The following is a 27083-nucleotide window of genomic DNA, read 5'->3' as shown; positions in this document are numbered from 1 at the left end:
TTTTGAGGTTTGGTGATGCAAAGGCATTGTGTTCCTTCCACCATATGAGAGTTAGTTTGTGCAGTCTCTTCAAAGGCAGTTTCTGACTAATTTTCATGTCATTCAATAGCAGACTGATGATTGCCAAGAGTTTTGGAGAGAAAAGAAAGAAGGGATAAATGGTCAAGGTCCAAACAACAGATCAATGAGTCAACATTGCTTCCAATGGAGTTTGTTTTGAGAGAGGCAGATAGTCTGGGAAATGTCAATATCTTCATTTTTTTTTGAGAGCAGAAGATTTGATGCCAGGTCCGCAGGTGCAGTAGATTGACTGTTAACTTGAACACCTGATATTGCAGGTTACAGTTTATGATTTTCAAATTGTTAGTGGAAGAAATTTTCTGGGGTATGCCTCTTTATTGACTTTCTTATGACTTACTTGAGATATTTTATCATTTTGATGAATAGGGAATGGGCATGTTTGGTCAATAGCCATTTTTCTGAAGGACCTCAGAATAGTAGGTAGATTGCCAATGGTCATTTGTAGATTAACAGACAGTGGAATGGATGACCAAATTTTGTTTAAATGGATTTAACATGATGGTTGACCAGACTCATGGGTTAATAATTTTATTTTGAAGGCCTCCCATTGATTCTGGCATGATGTGTTACCAATTGGTACACCCATATTTTAGGACCAATGTGTCCATGTCTAAGGTGTGTATGATGGAATCTAAGCTTTGCTCTTAAAGATACACCAGCTTCAAACCGTTGTACTGTAATGAAGTGAAAATTTGTTCATACTCTCTAATGATATCTGACATTTTTGACAAATTTTAGCCATTTTATGTGATGGTAAAGGTAGGTGTGTACTAACTTTTTCTGCTTAAAGAAATTGCATTTTTGTTTATTTTAATTGCATAACATTTTCAAAGTAACATTTTCTTTGTGTGATTTGTTAAATTGGATCACATTTATCAATGAATGTGGTTGGAATTTAGCTCAGATATCCATGTGTCCAAATATGTCAAATAAAAAAAGACCACTTTCCAGGGAGCGTACTTACTTTAGATAGCGGACTGCCAAATAAAATGAATCACCAAATCTGTCACAGTTTTGAATCTCTCAACAGCTAAGAGTAACCCATGTGTATTACAAACAAGAACCTACCATACAAACTTCAGAACATACAATAACATTCTTGAACATGAAGTACTTCTCAATATTGATAACTATGACAAGTAAAGTAATAATATCAATTTCATATATGTCTTTCTATACAATTATTATTTTGACCTAAATTCTTAAAATACAAAATCCTTTATCTGTCGGACAGTATTTCTTTTGAATTTGACCTCAGCTGAGCATTGTTCAGTAACTGACCGTTTTGTTTGACTGTGGTACAGTGATGAGGTTTAACAGTGGTTATGTTCGTTCCAGCACTGGCAGTTGTTGTTGGTCTTGGCTCCACTGTTTTGTTTCTGCGTGAGTAAATACAATGCCGTTCAGAGGATTCAATGAGCCCCCTCATACTCATTTTATCATAATGTAGCATCTTCATTGATTTAGCTGCATTTTGAGTTAACCTGCTCCACCTAACCATCGAAGCACAGGAGAAATGTTCATATTGAATTTTAAATTGACATTTTCTGCCGTCGACAACGGAAAGCATCTTCCCGTTTTCATATTGTAGTCTGTTATCATGGGATTCCAAGCACCTAGAGGTACAGTAGGGTGAGAAAAAGCTACAAATCCACTGTCTCACACTGGTAATTCAATTATTGCAGTTCTGTACCTCTGGTTCATTTTCCTCTCCCAGCCCTGTGGTTTGAGAGATGTGATTGGGCATGAACCCAAGTCAGCATACAGGATGGGCCACCATTTTGGCCCCAGCGCTTGTCATTACATTATCCCTTTGTCTTTCTGTCTGTGTGTTACTAAGGTGCAGGGCACGGGTGGTGGTGTAGCAGTAACACACAGGTCAAAGTTCCCACAGAGCGGTGGTGAGGGGAGCCTGGAAGAGTGGATCATCAGCGCCATAGTGGGGACAAGGCAGCCACTGAGTGGAGCAGTCCCTCTCTCACACACACACACTCATACGCACGCACACACACACACACACACACAAAGCCAGGTAAGAGTGAGCTCTGCCTTCTGGCTTTACGTTGGTAACAGTATTAGCTGCTTGTCCATTCAGTCCTTTTGGTCTGTGACTACATCCTGGTGTGACTTCATGGGTTCCTTTTTAGAGGACACTGAGGACACAGCCTCCCCATTCAACTAGAGCCACCCGGGCATACATATGGTTACAAACACACATGCACCACCCACACAACCTCTCACACACACACGGGCATTCTAACACACACTGACGCACACATCCACCCACACACATATCCCCCCCTCTCTCACACACACACACACACGTATTCTACCCCCCTCACATTAAGACACTGCTCTTCTGGAGCTGCTGCGGCTGAGGCTGCCTGCGCTGCTCTTGCGGGAAAGGCTGGGTGTCGTGGCAACCGAGAGGCTTGGTGTTGTGGCAACCGAAGGGGCGGGCTCGTTGGGGCAGCCATACTGCAGGAGGATGTCGGCACACTCCTGACTGCCAGCATAACGTGCCAACGTGACGGCCGTCTGCCCCTGGGCGTCCCGACACCTCACATCACTGCCATACTGCGACCAGGTAGAGAGAGCGAGAGGAAGGAGGATTAGGGAGAATGAGAGAGGGCAATAAGATTCAGTTGAAATTCGTAGTGAATTAAAAAAACACATGTATAGCTGTTTTTGTTCAAGTGTCACTTCTGTGTGATATCCACTACAGTATGTACAGTTGAAGTCGGAAGATTACATACACCTTAGCAAATTACATTTAAACACAGTTTTTCACAATTCCAGACATTTAATCCTAGTAAAAATTCCCTGTCTTAGGTCAGTTAGGATCACCACTTTATTTTAAGAATGTGAAATGTCATAATAATAGTAGAGAGATTTATTTCAGTTTTTATTTCTTTCATCACATTCCCAGTGGGTCAGAAGTTTACATACACTCAATTAGTATTTGGTACCATTGCATTTAAATAGTTTAACTTGGGTCAAACGTTTTGGGTTAGCCTTCCACAAGCTTCCCACAATACGTTGGGTGAATTTTGGTCCATTCCTCCTGACAGAGCTGGTGTAACCGAGTCAGGTTTGTAGGCCTCCTTGCTCGCACATGCTTTTTCAGTTCTGCCCACAAATGTTCTATAGGATTGAGGTCGGGGCTTTGTGGTGGCCACTCCAATACCTTGACTTTGTTGTCCTTCAGCCATTTTGCCAAAACTTTGGAAGTATGCTTGGGGTCATTGTCCATTTGCGATCAAGCTTTAACTTCCTGACTGATGTCTTGAGATGTTGCTTCAATATATCCACATAATTTTGCTTTCATCATGATGCCATCTATTTTGGGAAGTGCACCAGTCCCTCTTGCAGCAAAGCACCCCCAAAACATGATGCTGTTCTTCGGCTTGCAAGCTACCCCCTTTTTCCTCCAAACATAATGATGGTCATTATGGCCAAACAGTTCTATTTTTGTCATCAGGCCAGAGGACATTTCTCCAAAAAGTACGATCTTTGTCCCCATGTGCAGTTACAAACCATAGTCTGGCTTTTTTTATAGGACTCGTTTTACTGTGGATATAGATACTTTTGTACCTGTTTTCTCCAGTATCTTCACAAAGTCCTCTGCTGTTGTTCTCGGATTGATTTGCACTTTTCGCACCGAACTACGTTCATCTCTAGGAGACAGAATGCGTCTCCTTCCTGAGTGGAATAACAGCTGTGTGGTCCCATGGTGTTTATACTTGCGTACTATTGTTTGTACAGATGAACGTGGTACTTTCAGGTGTTTGGAAATTGCTCCCAAGGATGAACCAGACTGGTGGAGGTCAACAATTTTTTTTTCTGAGGTCTTGGCTAGATTTTCCCATGATGTCAAGCAAAGAGGCACTGAGTTTGAAGGTAGGCCTTGAAATACATCCACAGGTACACCTACAATTGACTCAAATGATGTCAATTAGCCTATCAGAAGCTTCTAAAGTCATGACATCATTTTCTGGATTTTTTCAAGCTGTTTAAAGGCACAGTCAACTTAGTGTCTGTAAACTTCTGACCCACTGGAATTGTGATACAGTGAATTATAAGTGAACTAATCTGTCTGTAAACAATTGTTGGAAAAATGTATTGTGTCATGTACAAAGTAGATGTCCTCACCAACCAAAACTATAGTTTGTTCACAAGAAATTTGTGGAGTGGTTGAAAAACAAGTTTCAATGACTCCAACCTAAGTGTATGTAAACTTCCGACTTTAACTGTAAGTTATTTCTGCCATTCTTTGACTGTAGTGGCATGATGTCATGATGCCTCAAACCGAGAATGGATGAAAGACAAAAAAATGGAAAAGCAGTATGAAGAGATTATAGGAGGGATGCTCTCTCACCCAGACCAGCAGCTGGGTCATGACCACGTCGGCGAGCTGGCAGGCGGCGTGCAGCGCAGAGCAAGGCGGCCGGAGGGAGCCCTCCAGGGGAGGGCTGGGGGAGGCAGCAGGGGGAGGTGGAGAGAGGTGACCCCCTGGGGGAAGGGGGGCATTGATGTCATCCTTGGTGCTATGGGCCAGGAGAAGGAGCAGACGGGGGAGGTCCCTCTCCATCACGGCCGCCAGCAGACTGGCTGACAGCGTGTTGACCTCTAACCCCTGACTGGAGGAGGGCAGGGCCAGCGGAGCCACAAACAACCTCTGCTCGTACTTGGCTCGGATCCATGACTCCCGCTCCTCTCTGGGACCAGAAACAGACACACATGGTGACAGAGACACAAAGACAGTTACAGATACACGGTTACAAAGGGAACGGAGTGTGTGAATACAGGCAGGTGTATGTAGTCAGACACCTTCACATCTCCTATTTCTACTACTAGCTCTAGCACTTCTATCAACGCAACTGCCTCCTCTTCTACAACAACATCAACAACTACAACTAATACTGCAACTGCAGTCCAGCAAGCTTGTCACTTATATACACATTAAGTGTCCTATACTCTGTCCCCCAGTCCTCACCGTGTGGCGTCGGGCGTGGGTTTTCTGCGGCCCAGCGTACATCCCTCCCAGATGCTGTTGGCCAGGTGGTTGCCGATGGCACCCAACACCAGGGTGAGTTCTCTGGGCAGGTCGTCCAGGTCCAGAGAGCGGACACGGGACAGGTGTGTGCCCAGGTTCCTGTGGATTCCTGAACACTCAATGCAGATCAAAGCCCCCAGGTTCAGACTGGCCCATGTTGGGTCTGAGAGAGAAGACACAGTTAGGTCTGGGATCAGTCTATATAATAAACTAAAACGTGTACAGTTTTTAGTCCAGGTTGAAACTGCATGCATGGGATTAACAGAGAGCAAACATAGAGATGTACCGGTCTTACAGTACAGTTTTATTCTGGGTTGAAACTGCGTGAGTAGGATGTATATGGGAGAAAGAGTGGAAGGATATGGAGAACGGAGGGGGTTCCACCCACACTGAAAACCAAGCTCAGTGACATCTGGAAGATGGATGAGGGACCAAGAAAGGAGAAAAAGCAGTAGAGCACGAAAGGAAAGAGAAAGAGAATAGAGAGATATTAAGAGCAGCATGGAGAGATACAACCATCCCTAATAAATTACTTACTAGGTGCTTCACAGTCCACACAGAGACTGTTGCCCTTGGCATTACGGATAGCCTGCAGTGCCACAGCTTCACTCTGGCTGTTCTTACGAGTCTGTGGAACACACACAATTAGTCTCTCCTCAGTGACAGCTGGTTTCCAACAAAAACACTTTGCCAGACACAGATATTTTCTTATAGTGTGTGTGTGTGTGTCAGTGTGTGTGTGTGCGTGCGTGCATTCATGCGTGTGTGTGTGTGCATGTGTGCGTGTGTGTGTTCGTCTGCATCCTTGCCTTGTTCTTGCTGCTCTCACACAGCTGCAGGCTGGCCAGGATCTGGCTCTCGATGGCCGTCACCCAGGAGTCCCTCTCTTCCACACTCTGGGCCTCGAAGTGCCACGTCTGGCCCGTGCTCGACACGATCAGAAAGTCAAAGTTATCCTCGTCTGATGACAGAACACATACAGTACACAGACTTGTATTAGAGACAGTCAAATCATGACGTTTTCCCTGACCATGTGACCTGACCAGGAATACAACATTGGTTCCAATCAGGTCACACGGTCAGGATGAACTCATAACAAAGTACCACACTGGGGGTTCAGAGGGTTACGTCCTCCATCACAATGATGATTGGTGGTGGATCTCCAAACGGAACGTACCTGCTAAGTAGACATCGGCATGCATTATTGCATTGCTGTCATGGTGGACAAATGCAGAAGTATGGAATATATGGAGAGAAGTCTTTTACCGAATGGAGATACAGTAAGTGCTTGTCTTAGAGACAGACTCAAGAGGCTGCTCAATAAAAGCAGACACTGACAGACAAGTTGACAAACTAAAAAGCAAAGAGTCAGACAGGATGAAAAGCATGGCTGACAGGCAGACAGACAGAAACAGACAGACAGACAAGAGTTCCTCATTACCTGTCTTGTTTATGTTTCTTAAGCTACCAAAGCTTTTTAGTTTCCACATTTTGCGCTTTGCTACAGGGTAAGAGATTAGCAGATCAGACGTCCCAGGGAAGCAGGGGAGAGAGAGAGAATAAAGGAACACAGGAGGAAATGAGAGGAAGACAAAATAGATCAAAGTGATAAAGGCAGATATTTTGGAGAGAATAAGTAGAAATTCCAGCAGAAGGGCATAGACTGAGTTGAGACTAAGCTTTTTCTTTATACATCTGTTCAGTATTGACCCCTTTCTGATTCACTTTCCCCTTTCTGATTCATTCAAAGTCTATATGGTGGCAGAATTCAATGTGCAATGTTCAGAGAGAAATCTAATGTGCAGAAAATACATGATTATCTGTTATGAGTAGGGAATCATCTGATCTCACATACATTTATGTCTGCAATGTTCTGAATGTTTCACCTCACTAAACCATGAATACACTGTGTTGGAAGCTTACCATCTGCTTGGCCAATGGCTACGTCTCCTTTCTGATTCATGCTCTTCTTCCTGCGATGCTTCTTCCTGTCAACCATTGGGGAGGCTGGGCCTGTATCTTTATAGGAGGAGGGTCTGGACACCCCCTCGATGGCAGAGTCTGCCACAGTCACACAAGCACAGGAAATAAGTTTGTGCCATATGGTATAAAAGTACCAAAAAAAAACGAATATCTACAATGACTCAAATAAGATTACACGAGTAAGTAAATTCAAAACTGACAAAATAATTCACAGAGGACCAGGGTGGTGTACGTACCCATGCTTTGGGGCTTGCTAGAGAGAGTAGAGGGGCAGCGCTGCACCCCTCTGTTCCCCCCAGGAGACAACCCTCCTCCCGCCCCCTCTTCTACGGGCAGGAGGTTACTACCACTACCAGGGACTATGGGGGAGAGAGCATCATATTTCAAAGAGATATTACATAAAGACACTCATGACAATTCAGTGATCAAACCAAATAATGTATAGATATTGTAATGTAGATCACACACAAAAAATGTAAAGTGCTTATTTCTGTTCTATGACATAAGTGAGAGAGATGGATGAAAGAAAGGTGTGAAGAAGAGTAAGTTACATGGAGAATGAAAAACAGTGAGACACCAAGACGGCTAGAGCGAGGAGGCTCTAGATTAGGTTCAAAGACAAAGAGAAATAGAAGGGGAGATGTGATAAAGAGAGAGATTGGCTGTCCTTTTGGAGCCTAGGGTGTGCCGAGTAGTCAGACAAAAACAAGTATGGACAATTTTCTGCATACGATTATGATCAGAGTATTTTTTGTAATTATTGGTGATTGGAAGAAAAAAAAACATTTGAGTGCCAGCACACATCTTTCTCATGCTAGTCAGTCATGTGCAAGGTTCTACGTGGTCTGAATAACTCAACTGGCTGGTTGTAAAGAGAAGGGTGGGTTGTACGTTGATCCTGCTGTTTTTCTCCGTCCACTCCCTTCATAATTTCACCTGATTTCCTTCCATGTTTTCGGGCTGATAATTTACAGTGCATTCGGTAAGTATTCAGACCCCTTGACTTTTTCCACATTTTGTTACGTTACAATCTTATTCTAACATGAATTAAATATGTTTTTTTCTCATCAATCTACACACAATACTCCATAATGACAAAGTGAAAACAGATTTGTAGAAATGTTTGATCATTTATATAAAAAATAAAATACCTTATTCACATTCAGTGGTAAGAAAAAGTATGTGAACCCTTCGGAATTACCTGGATTTCTGCATAAATTGGTCATCAAATGTTATCTGATCTTCATCTAAGTCACAACAATAGACAAATATAGTGTGCTTAAACTAATAACACATAAATTATTGTATATTTCTTGTCTATATTGAAATCATCATTTGAACATTCACAGTGTAGGTTGGAAAAAGAATGTGAACCCCTAGGCTAATGACGTCTACAAAAGCTAACTGGAGTCAGGAGTCAGCTAACCTGGAGTCCAATCAATGAGACGAGATTGGAGATGTTGGTTAGAGCTGCCTTGCCAATAATTTGAGTTTGCTATTCACAAGAAGCATTGCCTGATGTGAACCATGCCTTGAACAAAAGAGATCTCAGAAGACCTAAGATTAAGAAATTTTGACTTGCATAAAGCTGGAAAGGATTACAAAAGTATCTCTAAAAGCCTTGATGTTCATCAGTTCACGGTAAGAAATGGTCTATAAATGGAGAAAGTTCAGCACTGTTGCTACTCTCCCTAGGAGTGGCCGTCCTGCAAAGATGACTGCAAGAGCACAGTGCAGATCTCAATGAGGTTAAGAAGAATCCTAGAGTGTCAGCTAAAGACTTACAGACATCTCTGGAACATGCTAACATCGTTGTTGACGAGTCCAAGACACGTAAAACATTAAACAAGAATGGTGTTCATGGGAGGACACCACGGAAGAAGCCACTGCTGTCTAAAAACAAACATTTCTGCACGTCTGAGGTCTGCAAAAGTGCACCTGGATGTTCCACAGCGTTACTGGCTAAATATTCTGTGGATAGATGAAAGTAAAGTTGAGTTTTTGGGAAGGAACACACAACACTACGTTTGGAGAAAAAAAGGCACAGCACACCAACATCAAAACCTCATCCCAACTGTAAAGTATGGTGAAGGGAGCATCATGGTTTGGGGCTGCTTTTGCTGCCTCAGGGCCTGGACAGTTTGTAATGATCGACGGGAAAATGAATTCCTAAGTTTATCAAGACATTTTGCAGGAGAATGTAAGGCTATCTGTCCGCCAATTGAAGCTCAACAGAAGTTGGGTGATGCAACAGGACAACGACCCAAAACACAAAAGTAAATCAACAAAAGAATGGGTCAAAACAGAAAAAAAGAGTCCTTCTGGAGCGGCCCAGTCAGAGTCCCGAACTCAACCAGACAGATGCTGTGGCATGACCTCAAGAGAGCAGTTCACACCAGACATCCCAAGAATATTGCTGAACTGAAACAGTTTTGTAAAGAGGAATGGTCCAATATTCCTCCTGACCGCTGTGCAGGTCTGATCCGCAACTACAGAACACTTTTGGTTGAGGATATTGCTGCCAAACCAGTTATTAAATCCAAGGGTTCACATACTTTTCCCACCTTGCACTGTGAATGTTTACACAGTGTGTTCAATAAAGACAAACGTATAATTGTTTGTGTGTGATTAGTTTAAGCAGACTGTTTGTCTAATTGTTTTGAACTAGATGAAGATCAGATAACATTTTATTACCAATTTATGCAGAAATCCAGGTATTTTCAAAGGGTCGACATACTTTCTCTTGCCACTATAAGTATTCTGATCCTTTGCTATGAGACTCGAAATTGAGCTCAGGTGCATCCTGTTTCCATTGATCATGACTCCAAATTAAATTGATTGGACATGATTTGGAAAGGCACACACCTGTCTATATAAGGTCCTACAGTTGACAGTGCATGTCAGAGCAAATACCAAGCCATGAGGTCGACGGAATTGTCCGTAGAGCTCCTAGACAGGATTGTGTCGAGGCACAGATCTGGGAAGGGTACCAAATCATTTCTACAGCATGAAGATTCCCAAGAACACAGTGGCCTCCATCATTCTTAAATAGGAAAAGTTCGGAATCACCAAGACTCTTCATAGAGCTGGCCACCCAGCCAAATTTAGCAATCAAGGAAGGAGGGAAGGACCTAATGGTCACTCTGACAGGGCTCCAGAGTTCCTCTGTGGAGATGGGAGAACCTTCCAGAAGGGCAACCATCTCTGCAGCACTCCACCAATCAGGCCTTTATGGTAGAGTGGCCAGACGGAAGCCACTCCTCAGTAAAAGGCACATGACAGCCCACTTGGAGTTTGCCAAAAAGGCACCTAAAGACTCAGATCATGAGAAACAAGATTCTCTGGTCTGATTAAACCAGGATTGAACACTTTTGCCTGAATGCCTAGCGTCACATCTGGAGGAAACCTGGCACCATCCCTACGGTGAAGCATGGTGGTGGTAGCATCATGCTGTGGGGATGTTTTTCAGCAGCAGGGACTAGGAGACTAGTCAGGATCGAGGGAAAGATGAACAGAGCAAAGTACAGAGAGATCCTTGATGAAAACCTGCTCTTGGGCGAGCAGGACCTCAGACTGGGGCAAAGGTTCACCTTCCAACAGGACAATGGCTCTAAGCACACAGCCAAGACAACGCAGGAGTGGCTTCGGGACAAGTCTCTGAATGTCCTTGTGTGGATGAGTCAAAGCCTGGACTTGAACCAAATCTAACATCTCTGGAGACCTAAAAATAGCTGTGCAGCAACGCTCCCCATCCGACCTGACAGAGCTTGAGAGGATCTGCAGAAAAGAATGGGAGAAACTTCCCAAATACAAGTGTGTCAAGCTTGTAGCATCATCTCCAAGAACACTCAAGGCTGTAATCACTGCCAAAGGTGCTTCAGCAAAGTACTGAGTAAAGGGTCTGAATACTTATGTATATGTAATATCTCAGTTTTTTATTTGTAATAAATTTGCAAACATTTCTAAAAACCTGTTTTGTCTTTGTCATTATGCGTAATGTGTGTAGATTGATGATAAAAAAATAACAATTTAATCAATTTTAGAATAAGGCTGTAACATAACAAAATGTTGGGAAAGTCAAGGGGTCTGAATACTTTCTGAATTCACTGCTGTTGCATCCTACTAGAATAAATTACATGGCCAAGAAGTTTACTATCAAGCTATTAATGTGCATAATATCTAACAAATGGGGCAAGGGTAGCGAAAAAGATGCCAATGCTAATTCTGACTGAGTGACAGCAAACTTGGCAGCCCACTGCAAGTTGAACACACACAAAGACACACACACACACACCCCTTCTGCGCGCTGCTTCTAATCTGCAGCGCTTTTGCAGTGAGTATTTTGCCAACATCTACTTAAAGCATATTAAAACACGTTCTTTCCGATCACGATTATCATCCGAACAGATCCGACTCTCAACTGTCAATTTATGGATATGATTACAAATCCGAGTATGGCCATGTCGGCACACCCCTATTGGAGCCCCTCTCACCCGCGCTGGCCCCCTCAGGCCCCTGGACGTCTTTGACCAGGCCGTTGAGGCCGGGCGGAGGACCACAGGAAGGGACGGCACCAGCACGGGGCGGGCGTTTCCCTGGCACCTTCACAGTCACCCTCAGCAGGTCCATCTCTTTCCCATGGACATTCTGCATGTAGTCCTGTCAGGTCAGGGGGAAAGGCCAACCATTACAGCAGATATTTCAAACATATATAATGTTACTGTAGCATGGTCCAACCCATTCTGAGATTCACAATGGTGTTCAGCGGGTTATACAAACTATAACAATGTAGCCAACTCAGGGATTCAATGAGATTCAAAGTCTTTGTAATAGAGCCATGTGGAAGCTCTATCACAAATGCATGTCCCTGATCAGCTCTTTATGTGTGTCAATAGAAACAGCTGAAATATAGTGTAGCACTTAGTGTCAGTGCATTGACTCACGTTGACGCTGGAGTGATAAGAGAGCATGCCGTTGTTGGACAGCGTGACGTATTTCTTCTTCCATTCCTTGTTGAGGGAGTTCCCACTGCGCTTCAGCAGGATGCTCTGGTGGAGGGAGACAGGGATGACGGACATAGGAGAGGAGACAAGGATAAGACACACATTCTTTATCTGTTCTTTATTATGCTCCTTATGCCAAAAGAGCATTGCAGGCTTCTACAAAATCTACCTCAACTAAATTCTCAAAGGTAAGTCAAATCCCTCTCCTAGCTCCATGATGTTAGTTCATTGTCTGTGATGAGCTCCTATAGACTACTGTCAGTTCCTCTCTACAGAATGGAGCATACAGCTCCTACAGGATATACTGTCTGTCTGTCACCTACCTGTTTGATGGGGATGGAGCGTCCACTACCCAGGTCTCCTATCTTACCGTCTGTACTCCTCCTCTCCGAGTCACTGCCCCTACGGCCCTGCAGACATGGCACAAGACAAACAACAAGAATAAGCAGGTAAAGAGAAAACAGAGAGAGAGGGAGAGAGAATGCTGTTCATCGACAACAGCTCAGCATTTAACTCCATAGTACCCTCCAAACTCGTCATTAAGCTCGAGACCCTGTGTCTCGACCCCACCCTGTGCAACTGGGTCCTGGACTTCCTGACGAGTCGCCCCCAGGTGGTGAGGGTAGGAAACAACATCTTCAGCCGCTGATCCTCAACACTGGGGCCCCACAAGGGTGCGTTCTCAGTCCTCTCCTGTACTCCCTGTTCACCCATGACTGCATGGCCATGCACGCTTGACACCATCTGAACAAAATAAGTTTATCTTGGTCTCATCAGACCACAGGACATGGTTCCAGTAATCCATGTCCTTAGTCTGCTTGTCTTCAGCAAACTGTTTGCGGGCTTTCTTGTGCATCATCTTTAGAAGAGGCTTCCTTCTGGGACGACAGCCATGCAGACCAATTTGATGCAGTGTACGGCGTATGGTCTGAGCACTGACATGCTGACCCCCCCACCCCTTCAACCTCTGCAGCAATGCTGGCAGCACTCATACGTCTATTTCCCAAAGACAACCTCTGGATATGACGCTGAGCATGTGCACTCAACTTCTTTGGCCGACCATGGCGAGGCCTGTTCTGAGTGGAACCTGTCCAGTTAAACCGCTGTATGGTCTTGGCCACCGTGCTGCAGCTCAGTTTCAGGGTCTTGGCAATCTTCTTATAGCCCAGGCCATCTTTATGTAGAGCAACAATTACTTTTTTCAGATCCTCAGAGAGTTCTTTGCCATGAGGTGCCATGTTGAACTTCCAGTGACCAGTCATTATGAGGGAGTGTGAGAGCGATGACACCAAATTTAACACACCTGCTCCCAATCACACCTGAGACCTTGTAACACTAACGAGTCACAAGACACCGGGGATGGAAAATGGCTAATTGGGCCCAATTTGGACATTTTCACTTAGGGGTGTACTCACTTTTGTTGCCAGCGGTTTAGACATTAATGGCTGTGTGTTGAGTTATTTTGAGGGGACAGCAAATTTACACTGTTATACAAGCTCACTACTTTACATTGTAGCAAAGTGTCATTTCTTCAGTGTTGTCACATGAAAAGATCTACTCAAATATTTACAAAAATGCAGTAGCGTGCCGTGGTTCTGGGGCCTGGGCCTTCAGTGAAGTTCTACACAGTCCCACCCGAATTAATCCACCTCTTATTACCATCATTATGGTGCCATGGCTCTAGACACTATACATTTAGACAGAAACGCAGTATAACCAGGCGTTGCGTCACCTTGAAATTGACATTTTTATTCAGAGAATTGCAGGGGAAGAGTACAATACCTTTTCATTGTGCAGCTTCGTTGCCCTGCGCGCTTGTTCGTTGAGCTGTAGATCCACTCGGGTGTCCCAAAAAGTTTTCAAAAGCACCATTGTTTGTAAGTGCTCAGCCATACTTTGGTGTCTCTTTGCTGCCTTGGTTAGACAACTCAGGTTTGCAAAGCCAGTGTGGCTCCAAACACCAAATCGATCACTTGCAAATAATAGGCATTCCCAGCAGTACAGTTTGCAGTGCTTCTCGGAGCCTGTCTTTGTAGCGTCGGCGTCTACCACTCCTGACAATGTCTAACTTTTCTTGAAAAGTTTGTCTTGAGAATGGCGTTATAATTATATCTTCGACCAAATCGATATCTTCTCCTTCCGCCATTGTGGGTTGAAAAAACAGTTTAGTAGTACGCAAATTAATTCGTTGATCAATTTCAGTTTCCTAGTTCTGAGACCTGCCCATATAGGACCTGCCTCTCAATATTGGTAATCCAATCAAAAGACGTGCAGGCACTACGCCTGCTAGCTGGCTCCTGTGTAACACTGGAGCGACCGGCTGCGGCAGAGCCTGGGCTCGAACCCAGAATCTCTGGTGGCACATCTGCACCATCCGGAAGGTCCTCATCCATATATTACTATGTATATATTCTTATTCATTCCTTTACACTTGTGTGTATAAGGTAGTTGTCGTGAAATTGTTAGATTACTTGTTAGATATTACTGTATGGTTGGGAACTAGAAGCACAAGCATTTCGCTACACTCAAATTGACATCTGCTAACCATGTGTATCAACAAGTACCTCCTTCTTATACCTGCCCCTGATAGAGAAAGAAAGAAAGAAAGAAAGAGAGAGATAACTATTATACAGACAGAGAGTGAAGGAAAAAGCACAAAATAGGGACTATAATCCATGAAGAGAGCTAAAATAGGGACTATAATCCATGAAGAGAGCTAAAATAGGGACTATAATCCATGAAGAGAGCTAACATTGGGACTACAATCCATGAAGAGAGCTAAAATAGGGACTATAATCCATGAAGAGAGCTAAAATAGGGACTATAATCCATGAAGAGAGCTAAAATAGGGACTATAATCCATGAAGAGAGCTGAAATGGGGACTATAATCCATGAAGAGAGCTAAAATAGGGACTATAATCCATGAAGAGAGCTAAAATATCAAATCAAATCAATTTGTCACATACACATGGTTAGCAGATGTTAATGCGAGTGTAGCGAAATGCTTGTGCTTCTAGTTCCGACAATGCAGTAATAACCAACAAGTAATCTAACTAACAATTCCTAAACTACTGTCTTATACACAGTGTAAGGGGATAAAGAATATGTACATAAGGATATATGAATGAGTGATGGTACAGAGCAGCATAGGCAAGATACAGTAGATGGTATCGAGTACAGTATATACATATGAGATGAGTATGTAAACAAAGTGGCATAGTGAAAGTGGCTAGTGATACATGTATTACATAAGGATGCAGTCGATGATATAGAGTACAGTATATACGTATGCATATGAGAAGAATAATGTAGGGTAAGTAACATTATATAAGGTAGCATTGTTTAAAGTGGCTAGTGATATATTTACATCATTTCCCATCAATTCCCATTATTAAAGTGGCTGGAGGTGAGTCAGTGTCAGTGTGTTGGCAGCAGCCACTCAATGTTAGTGGTGGCTGTTTAACAGTCTGATGGCCTTGAGATAGAAGCTGTTTTTTAGTCTCTCGGTCCCAGCTTTGATGCACCTGTACTGACCTCGCCTTCTGGATGATAGCGGGGTGAACAGGCAGTGGCTCGGGTGGTTGATGTCCTTGATGATCTTTATGGCCTTCCTGTAACATCGGGTGGTGTAGGTGTCCTGGAGGGCAGGTAGTTTGCCCCGGTGATGCGTTGTGCAGACCTCACTACCCTCTGGAGAGCCTTACGGTTGAGGGCGGAGCAGTTGCCGTACCAGGCGGTGATACAGCCCGCCAGGATGCTCTCGATTGTGCATCTGTAGAAGTTTGTGAGTGCTTTTGGTGACAAGCCAAATTTCTTCAGCCTCCTGAGGTTGAAGAGGCGCTGCTGCGCCTTCTTCACGATGCTGTCTGTGTGAGTGGACCAATTCAGTTTGTCTGTGATGTGTATGCCAAGGAACTTAAAACTTGCTACTCTCTCCACTACTGTTCCATCGATGGATAGGGGGTGTTCCCTCTGGACCTGTTTCCTGAAGTCCACAATCATCTCCTTAGTTTTGTTGACGTTGAGTGTGAGGTTATTTTCCTGACACCACACTCCGAGGGCCCTCACCTCTGATGTCCCTCCCTGTAGGCCGTCTAGTCTGACCAGCCCGCCGTTGTTGGTAATCAAGCCTGTTTGTAAGGCAGAACACAGGATGTGCGAAAAACCACTGTTGTGTGAGTTCGCGCAAACTTGATGATTGAGTTGGACTATAATGCATGAAGAGAGCTAAAATAGGGACTATAATCCATGAAGAGAGCTAAAATTGGGACTATAATCCATGAAGAGAGCTAAAAAGATTACATTTCAAAGAAAGCACAGGGAACCTGAGAGAGGGTTATGGATGGGTGAATGAGGAATCTAAAACAGTAAAAGTGTGTGTTTGTGGTTGGTTGGTATGTTACCGTGAAGCGGGAGCCGGTGCGTCGCCGTGGGGCACTGCGGACAGACCCTGGGGTGGCGCTGCCCAGCCTCTCCCCCCCTGCTGCCCCACCGATCTCCTTATGACTGATCACTGGGGTGGAGGGCAGAGAGGACGAGTAGTCACTGCTCTGACCACCATTACTGGCCTGAGAGAAACAAAAACAAAGAAACAGAAAGAGTGACAGACAACGAAAAGGACAAAAGAGAGAGAGATTACAGAGGGCAAAGACAGCTGAATATGTGGAAAAATCTGGAAACAAAATCCATAAATCTAAATGAACACTGATCTGTACACTCCTGTCCAATATTACCATCCTATTGATTTGGACCAGTGTCTTATCTCCAGTATGAAGGACTGGAGGCCAGACCTGCTGCTGTACCTGACCAGGGAAGACTCCTGACACTGGGGTAGAGCCTCCAGAGTGACTGGGGGAGTTGGGCAGGGATTTACAGGAGGCCAGTAGAGCTGCCTGCTTCTTCACTGCCATGATCTTCTGGGCAGCTGTGGTAAGTAGAGAGAGGACAAAAACAAACATTACCCTTCTTAGACAGTCATCTTTCTAATCTAGATGCTGATATAGATGAATGTGAAATTAATTCAAATTGGTTTATTGATTCAAATTCCAGCTACATTGTACTGAAACAACAGAAAAAAGGAGCAGTGTGTGTGTGTTTGTGTGTGTCTTCACCCTCGGTAAAGACGCGGTTGACGTTGAGGCCATAGGTAGCGCATGTCTCGTAGTAGGTACAGCGCCTGACGTCTGAACACAGCTGTCTAGCCCTGGCATCCTCTATCACCCGAGGGTTGGTGCTGGTGATTTTATCTGGAGGAAGGAGGAACTACATCAACTACATCCTATGCAGATGTTATCTTTAGTATAATATAGAGCAGGGTTTCTTAAACTATGGGTCGGGACCCAAAGTGGGCCCTGGACATGTGAGAGGTGGGTATCAAGTTATGAGAATGCATCTTTAGGATGATTTGGGTCACGGGAGAACAGTCAATTTCTCATTTGGGTCTCGAGCTGAAAATGTTTGCTCACCCCTGTCATAGAGAGTGGGTATGGGTGGAGTCTTACCCTGGGTTCCTACCACTATGAAGGGGATCTCAGCGATGTTGCGGTGGATGCCAAGCTCGCTGTAGTTCCTGTACACTTCCTGGAAACTGGCCTCATTCTCCAGACTGAAGACCAGGATGACCCCGTCCACCCAGCTAGCCATCTGGAGATGAGGGGAGAGGGTAGAGTAAAGGAGGTAATAGGGAACAAATGGGGGGGAGAACAAATGAAAGAGAGAGTTGTCAGAGGAGAACATAAAAATAACAGGTGAGAAGAGTTAAACAGTCCAACGTGTCAGAGTGAACTCCTGTCAGCTCCATGTGTTTTAAGGGGGACACTTCTCATCAGTCTGCAGTCAGTAAAGCCTTCACCTACCTGTGCATCCGGGGGTCCTGTCTCCTCCCTGATCAGCAAAATGTGACTCTTGCCATCAACAAGTACCTCCTTCTTATACCTGCCCCCTGATAGAGAAAGAAAGAATGAAAGAAAGAGAGAGAGAGAAGCCCTATGTGATACAGTAGTATTTCCTTTACAGGAATGCTTTAAGGCTTAAGTAAAAGGTATGATGTCAAACCAGTGTTCATTTCGGCAACAAAAATAATGACGTAAATATTAGTCAAACACCTATTTTTCAGTGGCAGTTGACGAGACTATAACGGACTCTGAAAAAAATATGAATAATAAAACGAGACTAAAATATCTCTGTGACTAAAATCTGACTAGTAAATGGACTGGACAAGAGTTTTTGGAGAGATTGAGTAAATACCATGTCCAGGTCATTCACAAGTCACCTCTCTGCCCAGCAACCGTTTTCCAATCTGGCGGCAACAAATCATTGATGCAAATAAGGCACACGCCTTGGCGTCTCTCCCAGTGGTACATGCCCCCGGTAGAAAAAGGGGCAATGTTTGGAGCCACTTTACTTATCGTGTTAATTCAAACAAGACCGAATGCAACGTCTTAATTTACATTTTAGTAATTTAGCAGATGCTCTTATCCAGAGCGACTTACAGTAAGTGCATTCACCTTAAGATAGCTAGGTGGAAGACAGAGTTTGCACCCACAAGCTAATGCGGAAAAATACTACCAACCTCAAGAGACATCTGAACATCTCAATATATATGCTCAGGTAATAACATATTAATAATGCTAGCTAGTTATTTTGCAGCAACCTATTACACCTCTACTTATGACAGAACTTTGATTACATTATAGCTACAGTATGTCAAGGGGTGTTTGCCAATTTGCCTGTTGGGAAGAGAATTACGGGATAGGATGTTATTGCAGAACAATATGTTGGTAGGACAAGGCTAAGTATGTTTGTGCACATGGAAGTCATTGATTTATGTTTACTAGGTTAATGAGGCAATAGAAAATGTGACTAAAATAAAAAGGCATTTATACTTGACTAAAATGGCCCACTGTTTTGAGCATTTTGACAATAACCAGACTAAATCATTATTCAAATGACCAAAATTTGACTAAGACTTAATTATATTTTAGTCAAAATTATTAAGACAAGACTAAATCTAAAAAAAGGAGTGCCAATATGAAAAATGTCAAACTCACCTTCTGGGTTCTCCAGGGGCTGGTAGCTGCCGCTCATGTGTCTGTGGACCAGGGCTGACTTCCCACTGCGGAGACCTCCCAACACCCCCTGGACACATAGTCAGAAGGATATATCACCCCACTCTTTCTAATAGTGACATGTTTATCATAATCTACAACAACTACTTCTATTTTACTACAATTATCATCAAGTATTCCATTATTAGACACTGTCACTGTCGTCTCTGTTGAAACAGAAACAAGACTACACCTATTTCCTATTCCAGTGGTATGACAACAGCAATCACTCTCACCAGACGGAGCTCTTGGACGGTTCGACTGAAGGTCCATTCTTGACTGTTACCGCAAGCTGCTGTGAACACACAGAGAGAGGGAATGAGAGAGAGAGAGGGAGACTGATTAAAACATAAGGTCAATGTTGTGATCACGTGTTCCCTCTCCCTTTCTGCCTCCTGTCTACGGCCGGCTTAGAACAGGGGAAACTTTCACAGTCACCGGCCGTCTCGCTCTACAGCACTCTGAAGCTGTGAGGAATGCCGTGCCGCTCCGTTCTTAGTGTGTGTGGCCCCATACGTGCCCTGTCGCAGGTCCAGATGGCATAGACTACAGAGTTAGGTGAGGGGGGGAGACGGAGAAAAGGAGCGAGGGAATGAGGTAGAGCCGCAAAGGACGAGTGCAAATTAATTGCACAGGCTCAGTAGTGAGGCTCAAGTTCATTAGCAGCTCTGTGGACGCAGCCGGAGTGAGAGTGCCAGTGTGTGTGTGTGTGTGTGTGTTTGTGTACACGTGTGTGTGTACGTATGTGTGCCTGAGCGTGTATGTGAAATGATTACCAAACAATCTCTATGTGTTTTATTCATCCAAAATTCCAATACAAGCCTCAGTAGATTTCACCATCATTTAGATGCTGCGCAGCAAGCTGAAAATGGGATAGAGAGAGAGAGAGAGAGAGAGAGAGAGAGAGGAGAGAGAGAGAGAGAGAGAACATTTCTGTGTCTGCAGTGGAATGAGAATTTGGATATCCTCCAAGCATCATAATTTACTGGGTACCTGTTATTTCACTGCATCACCCAGAGGTGTTCAATAATATCTGAAAAGCACAGACAGGGGTCCTCACGACAGGTGACTGCCAATGAGTTGAGACTTTTATTGAAGTCACATAATTTTCTATCTATATACTACTGCAATAGCCATCACACAGAAAAGAGTGAGGTGGAGAACACCCTATGCTCACATGGGGGCCAACAGGATTAAGTCAAGTCACACTACTGCATAGCAGAGTGGAAGAGGACTAGTAGGTACTGTAACATCCTGGAAGTGGCTGCCAGTACCATTCCTCATTGTGACAGAGTCCATCAATAACAGTTGCATTTTAGTCATTTAGCAAGACAGTCTTATCCAGAGAGTCTTACAGTAGTGAGTGCATACATTTTCAGATTTTGTTGTACTGGTCCCCCTGTGGGAATCGAACCCACAACCCTGGCATTGCAAGCACCATGCTCTACCAACAGCCACACAGGACCTAAGAGTGCATTTGTTCAGATGTTGACCTGAAGACTAATGGACATAATATACAGTAGAGCACGCATGTAGAATGAATGTGAAATTCCTTTACAAGGTTGTGTGCATCTCAAATGGCACCCTATTCCCTATATAGTGCACTATACAGGGAATAGGGTGCCATTTGGCACTCAGAACCACATGTAACCGATGTGAATAACCACTGTGAAATGGCTAACTAGTTAGCGGGGTGCGCGTTAATAGTGTTTCAATCGGTGACGTCACTCGCTCTGAGACCTTGAAGTAGATGTTTTCCTTGCTCTGCAAGGGCTGTGTCTTTTGTGGAGTGATAGGTAATGATGCTTCGGGGGTGTCAGTTGTTGATGTGTGCAGAGGGTCCCTTGTTCAAGCCCAGGTAGGGGCGAGGAGAGGGATGTTAGGAAAACTGTTACATTGATGCTGTAGACCCGGATTGCAGGTTTCTGCGGAAAAGGAAAAGGTCAGGGGGGTGAGTGTAACCGGTGTGAAATGGCTAGATAGTTAGCGGGGTGCGCAATAATAGTGTTTCAATCGGTGACGTCACACGCTCTAAGACCTTGAAGTAGTTGTTTCCTTTGCTCTGCTGTGGAGCGATAGGTAACGATGCTTCGAGGGTGTCAGTTGTTGATGTGTGCAGAGGGTCCCTTGTTCAAGCCCAGGTAGGGGTGAGGAGAGGGGTGGAAAGAAAACTGTTACAAACACAACACAGGGTTAGACTGCATGGGGAGAGAGGGGGAGAAGGAAAACTCCACACCTAAAAAATCTTACGGCAAAATCTTACAACAACATGTTTCATGGGCTGAAATAAAATAATTGTTCCATATGCTTATTTCTGTCAAATTGTGTGCACAAATGTATTTACATCCCTGGTTTGTGAGCATTTCTCCTTTGCCAATATAATCCATCCACCTGACAGGTGTGGCATATCAAGAAGCTGATTAAACAGCATGATCATTACACAGGTGACCTTGTGCTGGGAACAATTAAAGGCCACTCTAACATGTGCAGTGGGGTCACACAACACAATGCCACAGATGTCTCAAGTTTTGAGGAAACGTGCAAATGCCATGCTGACTCCAGGAATGTCCACCAGAGCTGTTGCCAGAGAATTTAATGTTTATTTCTCTACCATAAGCCGCCTCCAACGTTGTTTTAGAGAATTTGGCAGTACGTCCAACAGGCCTCACAACCGCAGACCACGTTTAACCACGCCAGCCCAGGACTTCCACATCTGGCTTCTTCACCAACGGGATGGTCTGAGACGGGCCACCCGGACAGCTGATTGAACTGTGGGTTTGCACAACCAAAGAAGTTCTGCACAAACTGTCAGAAAGCGTCTCAGTGAAGCTCATCTGCGTGCTCGTCGTCCTCACCAGGGTTTTGACCTGACTGAGGTTCGGCGTTGTAACCAAATTCAGTTACCAAATGCTCACCTTCGATGGCCACTGGCACGCTGGAGAAGTGTGCTCTTCACGGATGAATCCCGGTTTTAACTGTACCAGGCAGATGGCAGAAAGCTTGTATGGCGTCGTGTGGGCGAGCAGTTTGCTGATGTCAAGGTTGTGAATAGAGTTCCTTGCGGTGGGGTTATGGTATGGGCAGTCATAAGCTATGAACAACGAACACAATTCAGTGTAGTTTCAATGTATGGAATCACTTGGGAAATGTTGGATTTTAGGTCAACTTCCCCTTTAAAGAAGACTGAAGTTATGGATGGGAAATAAAAGCTTCAAAAGATTAACAAGCAGATTCATTCTGCAGGGCTGCAGATACACACACATATGCTTGTACATGGACACACACACAAACGCAAGCACACACACACACACACAACATATATAAGCCTCCAATTGCGGACAAATTCTTGATTTGGGCAACAGGCAGCATCTTACACACACACACACACACACACACACTCACACACACACTCACACTCACACTCACACTCACACTCACACTCACACTTACACACACACACAAACAGCCATATAAATGATGACACTGCCTCATTCAAAAGGGCCTTTGGAGGTCTGAGTAAAGCAGTGTTGAAGCCAACTCCAGTCAGACAGTATGATCCTTTCAGACACTGAATCCTCTCTGTGGGGACACACCAGAAGTGAGGGAGTCTCTACAGACACATTATATACTGCCTGTGCTTTGCTGTGCGCACCGGCCACACCTCAGTGACAATACGGTAACACAGCCACCACTTCCTTCCACTCTTGATCTCAGGGGAGATTACATTTAAACAAAACCCTGGTACCCTTCCCAACCCCCACCGGACAATTTCTGTCTGTCTATATGTCTATTGGTCTCTCCCGCTCTCCACCCCCCCCCCCCCTTCAGCGTCATATCGACGACCAAATAGCATCTCTTGCAGCTTGTTGTTGCCATGGCAACCCTTCTTCCAGAAACTGCCTGGCTCTCAGCACAATAAATTCTCTCATACATACAGTGGTGTGTGTGTTTGAGCACATTTACACAGTTGTAAATCACACATACTGTATTTATTAATATTGATGATATGGATATAAAACAGACATGACATTTACTGAGTTAACAAAATACAATTAAAACGTTGAAAATCTCCCCAAATGTTTATTTTCATTAGTTATTACTTTACCCCAAAGCAAATACTTTGCAATCAAACTGAAATGCCCCCCAAAATGTAAATGGCTATTGATCTCTTGTTCACCCAATCCCAATGTGGAGTCATTGAGTTAATGATTTTCATTTGGATGTTGATTAACTCTGCAAGCAGAGCAGGAAGAGTCCCCTTCCGTCCTCCCTTCCTCCCTCCCTCACCCCCTGCCCCCTCACTCCTTCCCTCAGAAGAACACAGCTCTGTGTACTCCCACCCTTAATTATTCATGTCCCACTTACTCCTGACAAATTATTCAGCACTTACACCAATTCTACATACTCCTTCATCACACACATCTACAACAGCACATTCGCAAATATTGTGAAATCTGAATATTTGATTACCATGGGCTATCTCATGTTATCTTGTGACTGCTTCTAGTTGGAGAGAAATTTAGGCCAAGTAGGTTTTCATTGGCGGAAGCATTACTCTTGGGAGCAGGAGAAGCATATGCAGGTTGTCCTCTCTCGTTATTCAACCTTTTTCATGCCTAACACCCAACAGGACCTATGAGTGGATGTGCTCATTTTACTGTATCACATGAATGCATCATCATTCAAGTGATATCTTCTACAATATATCCAGTATGTGACTGTGTGAACAGATTATAATGTATAATGCAATTTCCCCACTGGAATTCCAATTCTCTCTGAGGGTCCATCGAGGCATAGTGACCATCCAATAACATATTTTATGACCAAGATGCATCACATGGCACCCTATTCCCTATGTAGTGCATTACTTTTGACCAGGCCCCATAGAGCTCTGGTCAAAGGTAGTGCACTATAAAGGGAATAGGGTGGGTGCCATGTTGGACACAGCCCAAGGCTTGCCCTCTCACTTCAAGGTCTTCGACCTCCTTTTCTTCACCACATCCTTGCACAGTGCATCCTGACCTACAGTGTGTGGTTTTCTGGCCATACGGACTGATGATGGACAACCATCTAGAATGAGACCACAGTGCACGAGCACCTGCTCACTGCACTAGCATTGTGTAAACCATTGTGTAAACCATTAGAGTAAAATGGTACGGCAAAATAATAATCCAGCCTCCAGTTGTGAAAAGTCTGAAATGGAATGGAAGGGCAGCTAGCCCTAGTGGGGGGGAATGTGGTTAGGTGGGTAAGGGTATCTTACCTTCCTCCTCACTAGAACCCCTCTGAATGGGCGTGTAGATAGGGGGCGCTGTGTTGGAGCAGGGAGGTGCAGGCGTACTTTTTGTGAAGATGCCGCTGATGAACTTGAGCATCTTGCGGTCACGGGCGGGGGGACGCTGGGTGGTACCCCCCTGACTCTGGCTGTCCTTCCCCTTCTTCAGGTCCTCAGAGAGGGAGTGCAGGTCACTGTTGTCCAGAGTGCGGCTCTTGCCCTTCCTCGGCGGCTTGGATATCTGAGGGGTGGGTTGGGCTGGCAGGGAGGTTGAGCCTGTCTTCAGCCTGTCCCCTCTGGGGCTTTCCCTGGTCACCACGTCCGTAAACCCCCCCCCTACGGGGGTTCCCTGGCGAAGGAGGGTGGACCTGCCATCACTGTCCGCCCAGGACGCCCGGTATGGTCCCAGAGAGGCCACAGCAGCTGTCATGGGAGACCGGTCCCCTATGCGGTTGTCTTTGCGGTCCAGACTCTTGGCGGATGGAGGCACACTCTGATTGGCTTCCCTCAATTCCCGCCGGCTTACAGCCCCGCCCCCGGCATGTGACCTCATCAGGACCTCGGGTCTCTGGGTGAGCCTGGGCGGTACGGTGATGGGCATGCTGCCTCGGGAGAGGGTGTTGCTTGCATCGCCCATCCCTTCCTCGCACCTTGGGAACAGCATGGGTGGCTCCCTATAGAGCTCTGTTTTAGGGCGGGTTCCCTCTCTCCTCAGCCCTCCCACTGAGGGGACATCTGACACCCCTGCAAGTCCTTTCACTTGGTCTTTCACATTCTTCGGTAAGAGGGGAGACTCCTTGCTCTTAGTCTCCAACGTGACATCTTTTGAGGAACCTGGACCACGGCTCTCTCGCTCATTTATCTCAGGCTTCTCCCGCTCCTGTACAGGTCCCCCAAAGCTAACGTACTCCTGCTCCTCTTCCTCCATCTCTGTGTTCCCCTCGGCACATGCATGTCCTCCCTCATCCTCAGTGGTCCTGCTCAGCTCCTCATCCTCTGGGCCCTCCACTCCTGCTCTCCCCAGAGCAAGGGTCCGTTGTGGCTGGGGTCCGATGGAAACTCCATCACCCCCCACGGCCTCGACCTTGACCAGGGTAAGGGAGATGAGGTAGGTGGTGCGTCTCTGTAGGGTGCCCGCGTGGCTCATGGGGGCGGCAGGCTGGAAGACAGGCAGACCAACCTCAGCGGCGTGGCAGCACCCTCGCTGTGACCCAGACAGACCCACAGGGAACCGGCATAGCAACCCACAGCCGGAGGCTTCACCACGGAGACAATAGCCAGGCCAGACACCAGTCAGATGGTACTTTCAAACTGCCTGGTGTATGGATACGTCTGATGTGGGTGAATGGTAACTTTGTAAAAGAGGTGGTTGGAGTCTTGCTGGATTGCTTCTTCAGGCTTCTGAACCCATGACGTGAAAACTCAAGAGTCAGCACAAGCGAGACAGAGAATCACTCTAAGGTACCTTGAATTAGTGGAGCATACTTTTAACAAGGCTAAGTTACTGAATTAAGTCTAGACTCGTTTTTATTTTAATCCTTCCTGTAATCCTCTCTTCACCTCCTTTTTGCTGATCTGTAAAGACTGCTGCCACTGGACTGCTCCACGGGTTCATTCACAATCCTCCCTTTCTCGTTCCCTCCCTCTCTCCATACGCAAGATTAATCTACAGCCCAAAGCCAGGGATCTGAGATTGCTTTCCACGATCTTGATGTTTGAGACTGGGTATTCTGGAATTATGATAGAGCCAACAAATGAGCTTGGTCCATTTGCCCACCAAGACTGTACTACGTAGCTCCCCACTCCACAAAAGCACACAAGATGAACTGCCTCAAGCCAGTCTTCAGTCTGTAAGCTTCTCAGATAATTTCTTCATTTCCATTGAAGAATATCCATTGTAAGCTTCAGAATCTTCATATTTTCTTATTCCCATTACATTTGATTGGTTAACAAATATTTGTTTCTATTTTTAATTTGCACCGTCACAGACACCAAAGGGTATGTACCGTGGTAAAGCCAAACCAGACATAGCAGGCAACACAGCAAACAACCGCTTTAGCTGACCCAGCAGAGGAAAAACATTTACGGTAAATACAAGAAAAAACATAAATATGGAAATCATTCACGTGTCACAAAAGCGTGTGGTGGGTGGGTAGTCTCCTTCCGACTGCATACGAGGCAAAGACACACTAATGTCATGCATGAATCACGTATGCACGTATCGTGGATCAATGAAAGGCAGGCTGCAAACATCTGTTTTAGTTCCCCAGCAAAGAGAAGCAGAGATGGTGGCCAGATAGGCAGAACACAGTCACTGTTTCTCTGTTCCTCTGCCTGTAATACTCTTATGTACAGTAGGTTCCTTCCCTCCCTTCCCTCACTGCATCCTCTCCTCCGAGTGTCTCAGGCAATTAGCAAGTCAATAAAACGTGTCTGTGAGGCAGAGAGCGAGCCCACTGGCTCAGCTCAGCCCCTCCTCCTTTCCTCCTCCAGCTCTCCTCAGGGCCACTAGCCTCTCCGTTAGCCAACAACAAGTCCAGCTCCAGCCTCAGCTCCAGGCAGACAGACAGAGAGGAAG

At 45.1% G+C, this 27083-nt stretch overlaps 1 protein-coding gene across 1 annotated transcript; it reads right to left on the bottom strand.

Annotated features, from left to right (window-relative positions):
* Positions 1–815: 815 nt before the first annotated feature.
* LOC135541848 (arf-GAP with GTPase, ANK repeat and PH domain-containing protein 1-like) lies at positions 816–26023 on the bottom strand. The gene is made up of 19 exons (XM_064968267.1): positions 24494–26023; positions 19467–19525; positions 19174–19261; positions 17980–18065; positions 17626–17767; positions 17236–17370; positions 16927–17048; positions 16528–16692; positions 12447–12533; positions 12064–12168; positions 11614–11779; positions 7357–7479; positions 7061–7198; positions 6579–6638; positions 5947–6098; positions 5675–5765; positions 5078–5300; positions 4460–4799; positions 816–2658 (listed from the first exon to the last, which is right to left on the bottom strand). Exons 1-19 carry the CDS (start codon positions 25650–25652, stop codon positions 2425–2427), a joined length of 3675 nt encoding a protein of 1224 aa, XP_064824339.1. The 5' UTR covers positions 25653–26023; the 3' UTR covers positions 816–2424.
* Positions 26024–27083: the final 1060 nt, after the last annotated feature.

The sequence above is a fragment of the Oncorhynchus masou genome, chromosome 6, assembly GCF_036934945.1.
Source record: "Oncorhynchus masou masou isolate Uvic2021 chromosome 6, UVic_Omas_1.1, whole genome shotgun sequence".
In the NCBI taxonomy this organism is placed as follows: Eukaryota; Metazoa; Chordata; class Actinopteri; order Salmoniformes; family Salmonidae; genus Oncorhynchus; species Oncorhynchus masou.
The sequence above is the reverse complement of the archived record's forward strand: the minus strand, read 5'-3'. Positions and strand labels throughout refer to the sequence as shown.